This window comes from Thalassophryne amazonica, chromosome 15 (genome assembly GCF_902500255.1).
Source record: "Thalassophryne amazonica chromosome 15, fThaAma1.1, whole genome shotgun sequence".
Taxonomy (NCBI): Eukaryota; Metazoa; Chordata; class Actinopteri; order Batrachoidiformes; family Batrachoididae; genus Thalassophryne; species Thalassophryne amazonica.
The window spans coordinates 27,750,098-27,763,909 of record NC_047117.1 but is presented as its reverse complement, the minus strand read 5'-3'; the positions used below and the strand labels follow the sequence as shown (position 1 = coordinate 27,763,909).

The window sequence follows — 13,812 nt, the reverse complement described above, 5'->3', positions numbered from 1 at the left end:
CCTGTAACATCGCTTGTAATTAGAGCCATGAATTGACTGATTTGCATTACCTCTATTACCCTAAGTATAATAAATTACAGCAAACTCTTGCACCATAGCTCCTAAAAGTCATATGATTAATAGCGTCGTTACATATAACCTCTAATCACATCCTTCTGGACGTGTCAGACCTCTGTGCCTCTGCATAGGTCCAATATTAAATCAATGTTGGGGCGTAACAAGGAGAACACTGCCATGTATCAACAGACGGCAACAATCATACCAACATCTTCGTCTCATCTATCTTCTGCTCCATCTCGGCCCTGTTTGGTTATCTGATTATTTCTCCTTTCATTTCCTCTCCTTGACTCGCTGTACTCTGAAATATTTTATTGACAGACTTGGATTGTTAAGTCAGAAATCCATCACAGAAAATGAGCTGCTGGGTCCTCTCGGCAAGAGGTGAACTTCTATAGAATATGAAGTGCTGCCCCAGTTCAGTTCAAGTCAATCATGCTCAGGCTGTTGTTCATAACTAAGAACATTCCGGGGTCTTATATACGTCTAAAGCTTTGTGATCGAAGCAATAAGTGGATATGTCATCATGCTTGCGCCTGTCTTTTTGTGGATATCGACACATTCTTCTGAGCTTAATAAACAGTAAAAATAAATGGTACACACGTAGGTAACCCCTGGGCAGTAGATCAGCTGGTTAGATTTTAGGGTAGATTTGTTTAATTTGCATAATCATGAGGGTAATTTTTGTGTTATGCTAATTGCAACATGTCCAGTGTTCATTTATCATCTCACAATTGAAACAAATTTGTATGTGATCTAAATTAAAGATAGGTTGTATGATTTAGGGGTGTTTATTACCAGAAATTGGATATAATTTTAACATGTTGCTACAGTAGCTCAAAAAAGACATATTTTCACTTTTTCACATTTTGTAGCGCGGACAGAAGACAAAAGTAAAAAAAGAGGAACCAGCGGTTGTTCTCCTGTACAGTGTCTGCTGGTTGCAAGTGGAAACTAACACATTTGAGAACCATTTAAAGCCTTAATTCCACTATTTGTGCTGTTATTTGTGCAGTTTTATGAATGGTCACCTCTCATTCATGGAGCGAGGCAGGTTGCCTTATGCTACATTATTGGGGGGTGTTATTTATGTTAATACACAATCCTCATGAATGCACACTGATTTACATAGTAGAGGCATCCGTCAAGTTTATGTAACCTGCGTCTTTGTCCCTCACTGGGCTCAAACTCAGTCGCTGGGATGGGAGGCAGGTGCTCTAACCATGAGGCTAAAGCATCCCTGCACTAGTGTCTGTCGTTAGAGCATCTTTTGACCTTGGGAAGTGAGGTTTATATCACTTCTTCTGCACAGTACCGCCTGCTGGCCTCTTACATTTTCAGAGGTCATATATGTCGTTATTTGAAGTTGAAAGCATTTGCAGAATGTGACGCCATGCACACATATGAGATCATAAAGGAAAAAGCATGACAAATTGTGGAACCTTGGTTTTAGAATGGCTCTCTTTACGAACAAATCGGTACACAAATATATTTTTTGAAAAATGCATCACTGTTCGAACAAAATCTTGGTGCAGAACACCTCCGCCGCAATAGGTGACAGTAATGCACCATGTTGGGTTGCAATCCACCAATAAACTTGAAAGAAGGGTTATTTTTGTTTTGTGTTCAGTTTTTATTAAATCATATTTTTGGGGACTGTGCAGTGGTTCTCCTAACAGTTTATTTTGTTCTGGACATTAAAAGTTATGAGCTGTGTAATTTTTTTATTTTTTTGAAGTTACTGACAACTGCTAAGAGCATACAACATTAAATCCGACCAGCATTTCACTGCAGCAGAGGCATCTGATCGGTTAGGACGTTTGCACTCTACGGGTATTTTATAACTATTTTATGATAAACACCTGGAATAATCTGGCTTGTTGTGCAGTGAAATATCCTAACGGACAGTAACATCCATCCCCTTCACCATCCATGTATGCCATCAATTCTCGTCAATACAGGAAAGGTGAAATTAAATTGTCTATATTATTAGAATTACTGCACAGTATTTTTGTATAAAATACTATGCATATTCTTTGTATTTTGTGTCCCTTTTATGTATGAAATGCTGTTAAAAAGGTAAAAACACTGTTCTTTTTGGGGCCAGGAACAGATTAATCCATTTTGAGAAAATTGGTTTCAGTTTATGAACAACTCAGTTTAAGAACAACTTTTAGGAACCAATTATGTTCTAAAATCGAGGTTCCATTGTATAAGAAAAGCTTTGTGTACAAGCCCAGCGTTTGCTGTGGGGTGCATTATCCTAACGGACAGTAGCATCCATCCCCTTCACTGACCATGTACACCATCAGATAAGGTGAAATGAAATTGTCCATTTTATTATTATTACTGCATAGTATTTTGTATAAGATGCTATGCATATTTGTATTTTGTCTGCCTTTTATGCATGAAATGCTGTTAAAAAGGTAAAAACACATTGTTTTTTGGGGGGGGCAGGAACAGATTAATCCATTTTACATTGTTTCTTTGGGGAAAATTGGTTTTGGTGTAAGAACAACTTGGATGAAGAACATTTTGGAACAAATTAAGCTCTAAAACCAAGGATCCACTGTATAAGAAAATGTTCTTGTACAAGCCCAGCGTTTGCTGTATGGTGAAATATCCTAACGGACAGTAACATCCATCCCCTTCACTGACCATGTACACCATCAGGTAAGGTGAAATTAAATTGGCTGTTTTATTATAATTACTGCATAGTATTTTGTATAAGATGCGATGCATATTTGTATTTTGTCTGCCTTTTATACATGAAATGCTGTTAAAAAGGTAAAAACTGTTTTTTGGGAAGGGGTGGCAACAGATTAATACATTTTACACTCAACAAAAATATAAATGCAACACTTTTGGTTTTGCTCCCATTTTGTATGAGATGAACTCAAAGATCTAAAACTTTTTCCACATACACAATATCACCATTTCCCTCAAATATTGTTCACAAACCAGTTGAAATCTGTGATAGTGAGCACTTCTCCTTTGCTAAGATAATCCATCCCACCTCACAGTGTGTGCCATACCAAGATGCTGATTAGACACCATGATTAGTGCACAGGTGTGCCTTAGACTGCCCACAATAAAAGGCCACTCTGAAAGGTGCAGTTTTATCACACAGCACAATTGCTCGTGTATTGAATGTTCATTTCTCTACCATAAGCCATCTCCAGAGGCGTTTCAGAGAATTTGGCAGTACATCCAACCAGCCTCACAACTGCAGACCACGTGTAACCACATCAACAAATTAAGCTCTAAAACCAAGGATCCACTGTATAAGAAAATGTTCTTGTACAAGCCCAGTGTTTTAATGTGAGAGAACTAAAAAACCAACATGGACACAACAGTAACTTGTCCTTTTAAGTTCAAGGGTGGGGAATGCCCAGCTGCGGGCACCCATCAGCAGCAGCTGGCTGGCTGCCCCTGATTATTTTACAATAGTGCAATAAAAGCACAAAAAAGTACAAAAAGAAAAAAAAAAGATTTCTTCTGCTGCTGGTATATAAAAACTATTTCAAGCATCCCCGCACAGACTCCCACACCAGTGAAACCAGTGGAGTTATTTCGGTACTCCTCAAACTGTGTTCTTTCCTCACTCTGGGCGCAGCATCTGCTTGGGTGGGCGATGCGCTTACACGCCTCAGCGGGCTTCGCAATTAATTAGCGCGTTTACAATGCACGCGCGGCGCCTGCAGCCGCGTGAACAGGTCATGACGTCGCATTCCGACCGGAGGAGGTCCGCGCGACGCTCAGGCTGCTGCTCGGAAGCAGGATCGGCGCCTGCAGTGGGTGCTGTTTGTTTTGAAAGCCCACTCAACTCTTGGAGAGAAAGAGCGTGAGTGGGGGGGAGAGAGGCACACGCACGCACTGGTTTCTCTCTTGAACAACGCACATGAGCAGTCGGAAAGACGCCCGCCGAGCTTTCGTGCCTGTGCGCCTTCGCCGTGCGTAAAAAGAGCGTTGGATCGCTGTTGCTTTTTGGATTATACCGAGAGGAAACGCGCTGCGTGGGTGCGCGACTCTTAAAATCATGGAATTATGGGTAAAGTTGATGCTCGTGTACAGCTGCTTCTTTGGAGCAAGTGCGGACTTTGACGGCAGGTGAGTGCGCACGTTTGGAATAAAAGAAAAATGCAATGTAGAGAGAAATGATGTGCAATTAATCAGTCGATTTCTAATTTATTTTTTTATGTGTTGTTTGCGCTTTTCTGCGCGCTTCATTCATGACATATTGGGGAAATTTGACATCAGCGCTGTGAGGCTTTTTATATTTAAAAAGAATCGCACAAAATCAGTGCGCGCATCTAAAGGCGCAGAAGGAACCTTTACGTGAAACCCGGCTAGTTTGAACTTTTGCACGCGGCGTTCGGCGCACCGATTAGTTTTGTGCGCTTCTGTTTCTGGCGTTTCTTCGTGCACATGCAGGCGGTTTGTGCAGAGGTGATGTGACAGTCACTACCGCTGCGTCGTGTCCAAACACGAATCGTGTGAAGTATGTGAGGACGGAGGCGTGGAGACGTGCCAAACCCCAAAGAATGCATGTGCGCGCAAGATTTCCATCTGCCCTAAAGGTGTGCGGTCTGTGCGTAAAGGTGGACCGTAATTGCTACTTGGATGCGACCGAAGTCAATTTCAACTGTTCTTTCAAAGATAAGTTTTAGGTTCTTGGCTGTTTAGTAGAGTTGAGCTGGATTTGTAGAACTCAAGGTGAAATTAGGCAGATGTTCCATAAACAGCCTTTAGTGCCAAATGCCCGTCAGTGAGTCCATCCAGACACTCAGCTTTATTTGTCCTCCTGTCTTTGTCAGTCAGAAATGAATCCAAGAGAATTTACTGGAGATATGCTGGAGATATGTTAACATTTAACATATATAACATTTTCTTGTACTTAAATTTGTCATACTTTTTCCTTTATGATGTCATATAGGTGCATGGCTTCACATTCGGCAAATATCTCCAGTAAATTTCTCAATTTTTCTCCAAATTTTCCTTCAGGATAAAGTTGATCTTATTCTTATAATGTGTTAAAATTATGTGGGTCTAATACAAGTCAGGACCTATACCTCATAGTGGGCAACACAGGTAGGACTACTGTGTGCCAATGAAGTGGCAACTGCACTGTCAGGTCTACCCAGATCCTAACCCTTTAACCCAAATGCTCACTTATGCTCAATTTACGTATGTAAACTTATACATACGTATAGAACGATGTAACAATCACTGTCCATATACTTGCATACAGTCTTTATATTGACATGGATGTTAAACAATACATCCACTAGAGGGCAGTGCACAAGGTCATACGTTTATAACATAAAACCTGGTGATGGTGGAAGATGGTAATGTCCCAAACAACATTTTTTGGAGAATCCCAGTCATTAAATAATGAGTTTCTGCCATTACTGAGTTCTCAGCCAGTACTTGTATATTTTCCAAGATAACACACTTGTACAGAGCATGTTGAAAATACATTAGTTGGCACAATGCATTAAGAAAAAACATACCTTCAATCCAAACCGCTCCTTAATGTGTTTTTCAAAATAACCAAGTAGACAAATGGATTTCCTATTTGATATGGCCCTGATCAGTTCCACTTACTATAGAATTGTAGTAAAACTTGCAAAGCAGATACTGATCGAATGACAGGTCAAAGACTGGTGGCTGTGTGTTAGTTGCTAGAAATACGTTTATAATTCAAATTTAGTATGAGCATTTTTGGAGTGACTGGGCAAAGTTCCAGTGACTTAAAAAAACAGCATTAGTTTGCTGCTGTCATATCAGTTGTAGAAAAACCATCATAGTGCTCATCATAGCAGAATTCCTGTCGTCTGCAGCAGCAGAAAGTGGGTGACGATGTTGCTTAATTGAAAGGTACAACATAGTTTTAGTATTTTGCACTGCTTTATAATTAAAACAAGAAGTCTTGGCTCTGATGGCAACTTAAAAAAATTCCTTTTTGTGACTATATAGATTAATTCCTTTTCGCAATATCACATTATTTACACTTGCCTGATTAAAACTGGGTGATTCTCTGCACTTAAATAATCAGCAAGCAAAGCTTTTTTTTTTTTAGCTCACTGTGCATGGTCTGTTGTGCTTTTAGCTGCTGCTGGCTCTACGTGAACACAGCCAGATGATGCGCACAGACTTTGAAAGAAAACAAACCGTAAATATGTTTATGAAACTTGGAGCAGGTGTGCTGCTGCTGTTTGTGGCATTGTGGCCATCACACTGTGAGACACAGCGAGCCAACAAACTGCACAAAACAGTGCAGTAATAGCTCGCCACTTCCAGTGAAGATATATTGGAAACATGGGGACAGGAATACCAGTGTACGTGTTGAACATCTTATACTGGTGTTTTGATAATACCATAACCCAGTATAGGCTCCTAGTATCTGATGTAATAAAGATGGAACCTTTGTGTGATTTGTGTCTCAAAGTGTCTTTCTGCTTATAACAATCAATGCCCGTTCTAAAGGAATGTGGCGCTAGTACCATTGCAAAAGTTGTGAACATGCTCAAACTGCTGCATTGTGAGTCATGTCACCAAGACACGTTCATAATGCAGGTGCTCCTTACACGTTGCAATAGAGTGCACATTTCTGTACAATCTTGGTGTAATTCACATTTGTTTTGCACCATCGTATATTGCAATCGTGGGGGGCATGGGGGTGTATGACCAGCTTTAGTCCTAATTTGTTGTTGCACATTTCTTAACTTTCTGATGCATATAAGCCTTATATATGCATTGGGGAGGATCCTCGGTTCAAAACCCAGATGCCCGATGGGAAAGTGTTATATAAATGCAGTCCATATCATAGTGTCAGAATAATCCTTAGATACAATTTGTCCAATTATTTCTAGCCTCTGTAAGGCAGGGGTGGTGGCCAAGTGGTTAGTGCACTTAATTTCAGTGTGGAAGGTTCCTGGTTCAAACCCTGCCACATTTCTCCCTGTAATGTGGAGTTGCATCGCGACGGGCGTCTAGCGTAAAACTTGTGCCAATTCAACATGCAGTTGGTGGACCTGTTTGTTCAATTGGCAACCTCGAGTGCAAAACAAGGGAGCAGCCGAAGGGACTTTGTTATTTATGGTCTCTGTAAATGGAGGAACTCACTCACTCATTTATAACCACTTATCTGGGACCGGGTTGCAGGTAAATGGAGGAACTGTGTGTACAAATAGCCATTCCTCCTGGTTTTTGTTTAAATGCCTTGCATGAAAGGTGAATGTCAACAGTCACATCATGATTGTTTCATTTCCTCTCGATTGTGGTGCTGCACAGAGCAAAGATGACAAATAAATAAATTGTCACTGCCCAAGTACTTGTGGCCCTGACAATGCTCCGTTTAAATTTTGTTTTCAAAAATGCATTTATACAAGCGTGTGACAGAGTGAATAATTCAGATAATGCGACTCTTTAACCAGCTTGCATATTTCTGTTACAGCTGTTTTTGTCTCTGTGGCTAACGTCTGCGTGACAGGTTGTGATGTTGTCGGGTTTTAATGTTTATTTCACGCATTTGCTTATGTGTAACAATCATTTACTCTGACCGAGCAGCAGCATATTGTGCATTATTAACGCCCTTCCTGATGGAGAGCCTTGCCTTGTCACTATAGCCATAATTTGCCAGGTTTTATGGGCATATACTAGCTAGGGCCTGAGTCTCCGCCTCGGGATTAATTCATTGACAGAAAAATATCTCATTTGACAACGCACAAGAAAAAAGCAATTTATTACCTGCTCTCTCTCACTTATTGGTTTTTAGAGAGCATTTCTAACAGGCTTGTGTATTCGACTGCTGAAGGGTCCTTCACAGCTGTTGTTACCAGCATCATTTTGTTTTCAGTTGAAGCACTTATTATGCTTGTCTACAGCTGAAAACACTAAAAGTCAGGAAAATATTTCTTTTCTACTGTGTGTGAAAAGCTACATCACAGGAAGCTCTAATGGCCATATTGGCGAGGGTCCACTAATTCTACAGTCCATTGGTCCTATCCTCTTTATATTACTTCATTGTGTATATTGCAACCTAAACTGATTTTAAAGTTCACAATAAATGTAATGCTTTCAAATAGCTAACAAACTAGATCCAGTTTTGTTCAACTTACAAAATTCAAACCTATGATTCTGTTTACATACACTATTAATCAACTTTAATTGTACTGTTGTCTATAAATCTGTTCAATTCAAAATCAACAAATAATGGTAATTCAGCATAATTAAATGGGGTTTTTATTGTCACACTTTTGCAACATTACTTAACTTGCTTTAGTGCAACATATAGCCTACCATAAATGTAAATATAACGCAATCCTAAAATACCCTCGGCCGTATGATTCTTTATAATTTTTAGTTGGTATCCCAATGCAAAGTGTATGTATGTATGTATGTATATATATGGGAAACCGGGGCACAGTGGATCAGAAATGTTTTGTGGCAGCATAAACACATTATGCATAGTTTTAGGTCATTCTATTGTGGATTTAATACAGCAAGTTATTGTTTATAAGGCTGTGTTATTTATTTCTCTCCAAGTGTCAGTTACAGGTGTTTAAAATCAATTTTACAATTTTTGAGTCACTGTGCCCTGTGAATTAGTGTCCAAGGCACAGTGAATCAAACATTGTAAAATTGATTTTACCCGATGGCCATATTTGATGGCATTCGGGTAAAAACAACTTCAACATGCTCTCTTTAATACTAAGAATAGTACTAGTGGGCCCTAGGACTAGTGGGAAGTTCCTGCCATTTTCAGATCAGCTGCATTTGCCTTATTGAGATATCCCATAATTCCTTGCGCATCAGAGTCGCTGTAGTCAAAACAACATAGAAAATCCACATGACGACAATTGCAAATGAACATTATACTACCAAGATGTAATTTTTTAAATACTTTTCATCATGTTAATGAGACTGCATGCATGAGATCCTGAAAACGTGTTAAAACAAATATTCCATATAATCCATGTCTGCTACATTTGACTTGCGTGGAACGTCATACACGCAAACCGTATTTCAGACATCTTATATATATTTCTCTGGAACAAAGAGGACGAACAGTGTTGTCAAGGACAATAAGCAGGGCGCTAAAGAACAAACTTCACTTTTTTGTGTGAGCTGTGTCTTTTTTTATTGAACAAAAGAAAAAACATAACAAGAGGCACAGGCAGATAAGTGATATAACTAACATACAGCATGACTAACAGATAGGCATCACGTCCATCCATAAATACATCTATCAGGCATGGACGTATTTAATTTCAAACCAGAAGCCTCTGAAAATTCTTTAATCTTAGATATCGCTCTCCCAACCTGAAGTTTGTCTTTAGGAATATAGCAGTGTCATCCGCTAATTTAGTTATTTTAATTTCTTTATCAAAGATTTTAATTCCTTTTAATTCGTCATCATTTTTAATATATATTGAAAGTAATTCGACTGCTAATAAAAATAGATACAGGGGAAGTGGACACCCTTGTCGTACAGATCTTGTAATGGGAAACCTTGAAGTGGTGTTAGGGTAGAGCATGACACTGCTATTGATATCTTTATAAAGTGTCTGAATGGTCATTATAAATTTTGAACCAAATCCGAATGCTTGTAATGCTTTTATTAAGAAGTGGTGTTCTACAGTGTCGAATGCTTTATAAAAGTCTAAGAATAATATAAGCGCTTGTGAGTCAGTGAGTTCAGGGTAATCCACTAGATCTAAAATTAATCTAATATTAGAGCTTACTGTATGTATCTGTTGGTCGTAAAACCTGTTTGTGTTTCACTTATTAAATCATTTAATCCATTTTTTAAGTGATTGGTAAAGATTAGAGCAAGAATTTTATAATCCACATTTAATAAGGTAATAGGTCTCCAGTTTTCTATTTGCGAGATATCTTTTTCTGATTTCGGAATCAAACGTATAAGTCCTTGTTTCATAGTATTAGGCATTTCATTTCTGAAGAGAGACTGTTTTAGAGTATTAAATAGGGGAACTTCAAGAATGCCCCAAAAGTGGTGATAAAATTCTGCAGGTAATCTGTCACTGCCAGGCGCTTTCCCTTTTTTTAAAGATCTAACTGCTGTTAACATTTCTGATTTAGTAAGAGATCTGTCACATTGTCAATTGTTCTGAGATGTTTGGGATGAACTCATGGATAGAGTGAATGAATGGGTCACAGACTTCAGGTTGGGTGTGCGATGTATATATGTTCTTGAAAAATGTTTCAACATGTCTGGTAATAGCCCTTATATTTTGTCCATCTTTACCATCTATTTTTTATATTTGTAATATTGTTTTTTTTTTATTTCTTTTTTCTAAATAAAAAAGGTAGCTTGTATTTCTTTCTCCCTGCTCTAGCCACTTGCATCTAGATCTCACAAATGCACCTTTGGCCAAATCAACATACATATTATCAATCTCTTCTTTCAATAATTTCATTTGTATTTCTCATCCAGAGTAGCTTTATGCAATAATACATTCAAGGTTTCCAATATCTCCTTTTCTTTAATTATGTTATTCTTTTTTATTTCTTTACCACGTTTCATGGCCAATTCTCTTGTTTTAAATTTGAAGAATTCCCATTTTTGTATGCAATTGAGACCTTCTTTATTGAAAATCTGCTTAGCTAATCGCCTAACCATGTCGCAAAAGATATCATCCTCAAGAAGGTTACTGTTCATTTTCCAATATCCTCTTGTAGAACAATTATTTTGCCTTGCTCCCAGGAAGTGATCACAGCTCACGACAATTCCCATTGAAAATAACAGAGAAACAACCTGAGCTTCTCTATAAACCCAGATAATATATTCACAAGAGTTTTAGGTACAATATACAAAGAGTTTTATGTTGCAATGTTAATGCTGTTGTCCATGTGCAGCAGTTAAAGTGCAGCCTTATCAGACCAACTCAGTGTTACTGACATCTCGCATAGCGGCGAACTCCCAAAGATTTGCGAGATTTTGGGGGATTTGAAACCTCAATAGGGTGAATACTGTAGATGTCGATTCCAAATCATTTCAACATTCAGAACTATTTCCGGTTTGCGTTCCATCACCGTACATTGAAGTTGCAATCTTTCAACTCGCATGGGGAAAATCTTCAATTGGAGCAAATAAAAATTTGGTGTCTTCGAGCAATTTCATCCCAAAATGTGCTCTCACTCTCATTTGTGATTTCTGAGATATCATTGTAGTCAGTGATCAAAACAGGAATTTCTGGGGAGTTTCAAAATATAAATGTTGATTTGTGGCTACAGAGCAATTTACAGTAAATCCAAAAAGGTCTTTGTAGTCACAGTGGCTGCTGAGATACGCTGAGGGGTTGCTGTGGTTAGACATCAAACCTAGTATTTTGTGTCTTTTCAAGAAAAATAAAAAAAAACATTTCTTCCTGTCAAAGCTCAATAAAGGAGTTTGTAGTCACTCAGAAAATATTAATTTGGATCAAATGTAAACATAGGGTAACTGGGTAGTTTAAGCCAAGAATGTCTTCTCTAATCTTAGTGCTTGCTGAGATACAGTGAGGGGCCATTGTAACAAAGTCATATACTGTATGTCAAAACAGGAATTTTGGGTTCTTTTCAAGAAAAGTGCTCAAATTGATCAGAAACTTGGGGTCCCTGAGTAATTTGAGCAAGAAACCCAAACTCATTTCAGTGTTCCCAAAAGACACTTTGGGGCCGTGTCATTGGAATCAAAGATAAAAAAAATAATGCAAATACTGTTGGCTGTATGAGCATTGTCTTCTTTATAATTTGCAGTTGTTTAATTGCTATCCCAGTACAAAGTATAATATTCTATTATATAATATATTATTCAAATCCTATTGTCTTACTTACAATTTGTACATGTTCAATAAAGCCCCTCTATCAACCAGTCAGTCAGTCACAAACAATATCTACGTTTATTAACTTTTGACAAGAGCGGTTTTTGACAAGTTAGCTTTGAGTTAGTGAAAGTTAGCGTGTACGCTGATTTCTGAGAACTGTCTTGTAAATCCTTCCAGAGATGCTATTAGGTTACAAAAACAGTGTTTTCAGTTTTAGAATTATTTCTCGCTAGCTTTTACATAATAAATGAGAAAGAGGATATATTTACACACAAAGGAAACGGTTTGCAGCTAGCCTGTGGTGTCACCATGCTAATGTCCACGAACTGTCTTGTAAATCACTTCAGAGGTGTTATTAGGTTCCAAAAATGCATTTTCAGTTTTAGAAGTGTTTATTTCTTGCTATCTTTTAGAGAATATATGAGAAACATATTATACACATAATAATAAAATAAAACATAACATAATAAAACAGAAATGAAGCAGTTTTATAGAGATCTGCCACTGATGTCACGATGCTGCTCTACTCTGACTGGCTGTCAACCCTGCCACCAAGGTCTATGGCCCAAGAATGTTCCCTGTGAATTTGAGGACTCTGGCGGTAATACAATAAGACTGGACTTATGCTGAGCACAGACAGACGGACAGACTGATGCAAAGTCTTCGCAATACCTGATGGCCATATTTGATGGCCATCAGGTATTGAATGTTCATAGTCATCAGGAAAAATGTTCAACTGGAGTGAGTACAAATTTGGGGTATGTGAGTCATTTAGCATGAAATCTGCACCCTAATATTAGCAGTTACTGGCATAGAGCAAAAGGGCCATTTCAACTCAGGGGTGCAGCCAGAAATGATCAATAAGGCGTACCTGGAGGGTTTTCGGTGGCCTTGATCCAAAGCAAAGAAAAAAAAATGACATGGGGGAAAAACAATTCTTTAATTAGTTTAAGATGTCATATAAAACAGTATTTAGGGCCAGTTTGATATATATATATATATATATATATATACGAGGGCTGTCCGTAAAGTATAGGTCCTTTTTATTTTTTCAAAAACTATATGGATTTCATTCATATGTTTTTACGTCAGACATGCTTGAACCCTCGTGCGCATGCGTGAATTTTTCCACGCCTGTCGGTGACGTCATCCGCCTGTGAGCACTCCTTGTGGGAGGAGTCGTCCAGCCCCTCGTTGGAATTCCTTTGTCTGAGAAGTTGCTGAGAGACTGGCGCTTTGTTTGATCAAATTGTTTTCTAAACCTGTGAGGCACATCGAAGTGGACATGGTTCGAAAAATTAAGCTGGTTTTCAGTGAAAATTTTAACAGCTGATGAGAGATTTTGAGGTGATTCTGTCGCTTTAAGGACGTTTCACGGTGCGAGACGTCGCTCAGCGCTCTCAGGCGCCGTCATCAGCCTGTTTCAAGCTTAAAACCTCCACATTTCAGGCTCTATTGATCCAGGATGTCGTGAGAGAACAGAGACGTTTCAGAAGAAGTCGGTTTCAGCATTTTATCTGGATATTCCACTGTTAAAGGAGATTTTTTTAATGAAAGACGTGCGGACGGGTCCGCGCGTCGGGACGCAGCCGATGCGGCGCGGCGGCACAGGAAAAACACCTCCGTGTTGATAACCATTTGTTAAAATCCAGTTGGCTTTTGATGGCTTTCAGTGGAGTGAGTATATGAGAAATTGTTTATCAGCTGGAGATGTTCCAACGTGTCCTTAAGGCTTCCAGCAGAGGTGTTTTTCCTGTGACGGAGCGTCGCGGCGGCTGCGAGCCGACGCTGCAATCCGCCCGCACGTCTTTCATTAAAAAAATCTCCTTTAACAGTGGAATATCTGGATAAAATGCTGAAACCGACTTCTTCTGAAACTTCTCTGTTCTCTCACGACGTCCTGGATCAACAGAGCCTGAAA

At 38.9% G+C, this 13,812-nt stretch overlaps 1 protein-coding gene across 4 annotated transcripts in view; it reads left to right on the top strand.

Moving 5' to 3' along the window:
* Nucleotides 1-3,744: 3,744 nt before the first annotated feature.
* Nucleotides 3,745-13,812, top strand: part of npnta (nephronectin a) — a 198,362-nt gene continuing 188,294 nt past the window's right edge. The window contains exon 1 of one of the 4 annotated variants that reach the window (XM_034187626.1): nt 3,745-4,167. In XM_034187626.1, coding sequence (XP_034043517.1) covers nt 4,097-4,167 — 71 coding nt within the window. In that variant the 5' untranslated portion in view covers nt 3,745-4,096. The remainder of the gene's footprint in view (nt 4,168-13,812) is intronic. The other 3 variants (XM_034187627.1, XM_034187628.1, XM_034187629.1) reach the window with 3 other exon arrangements.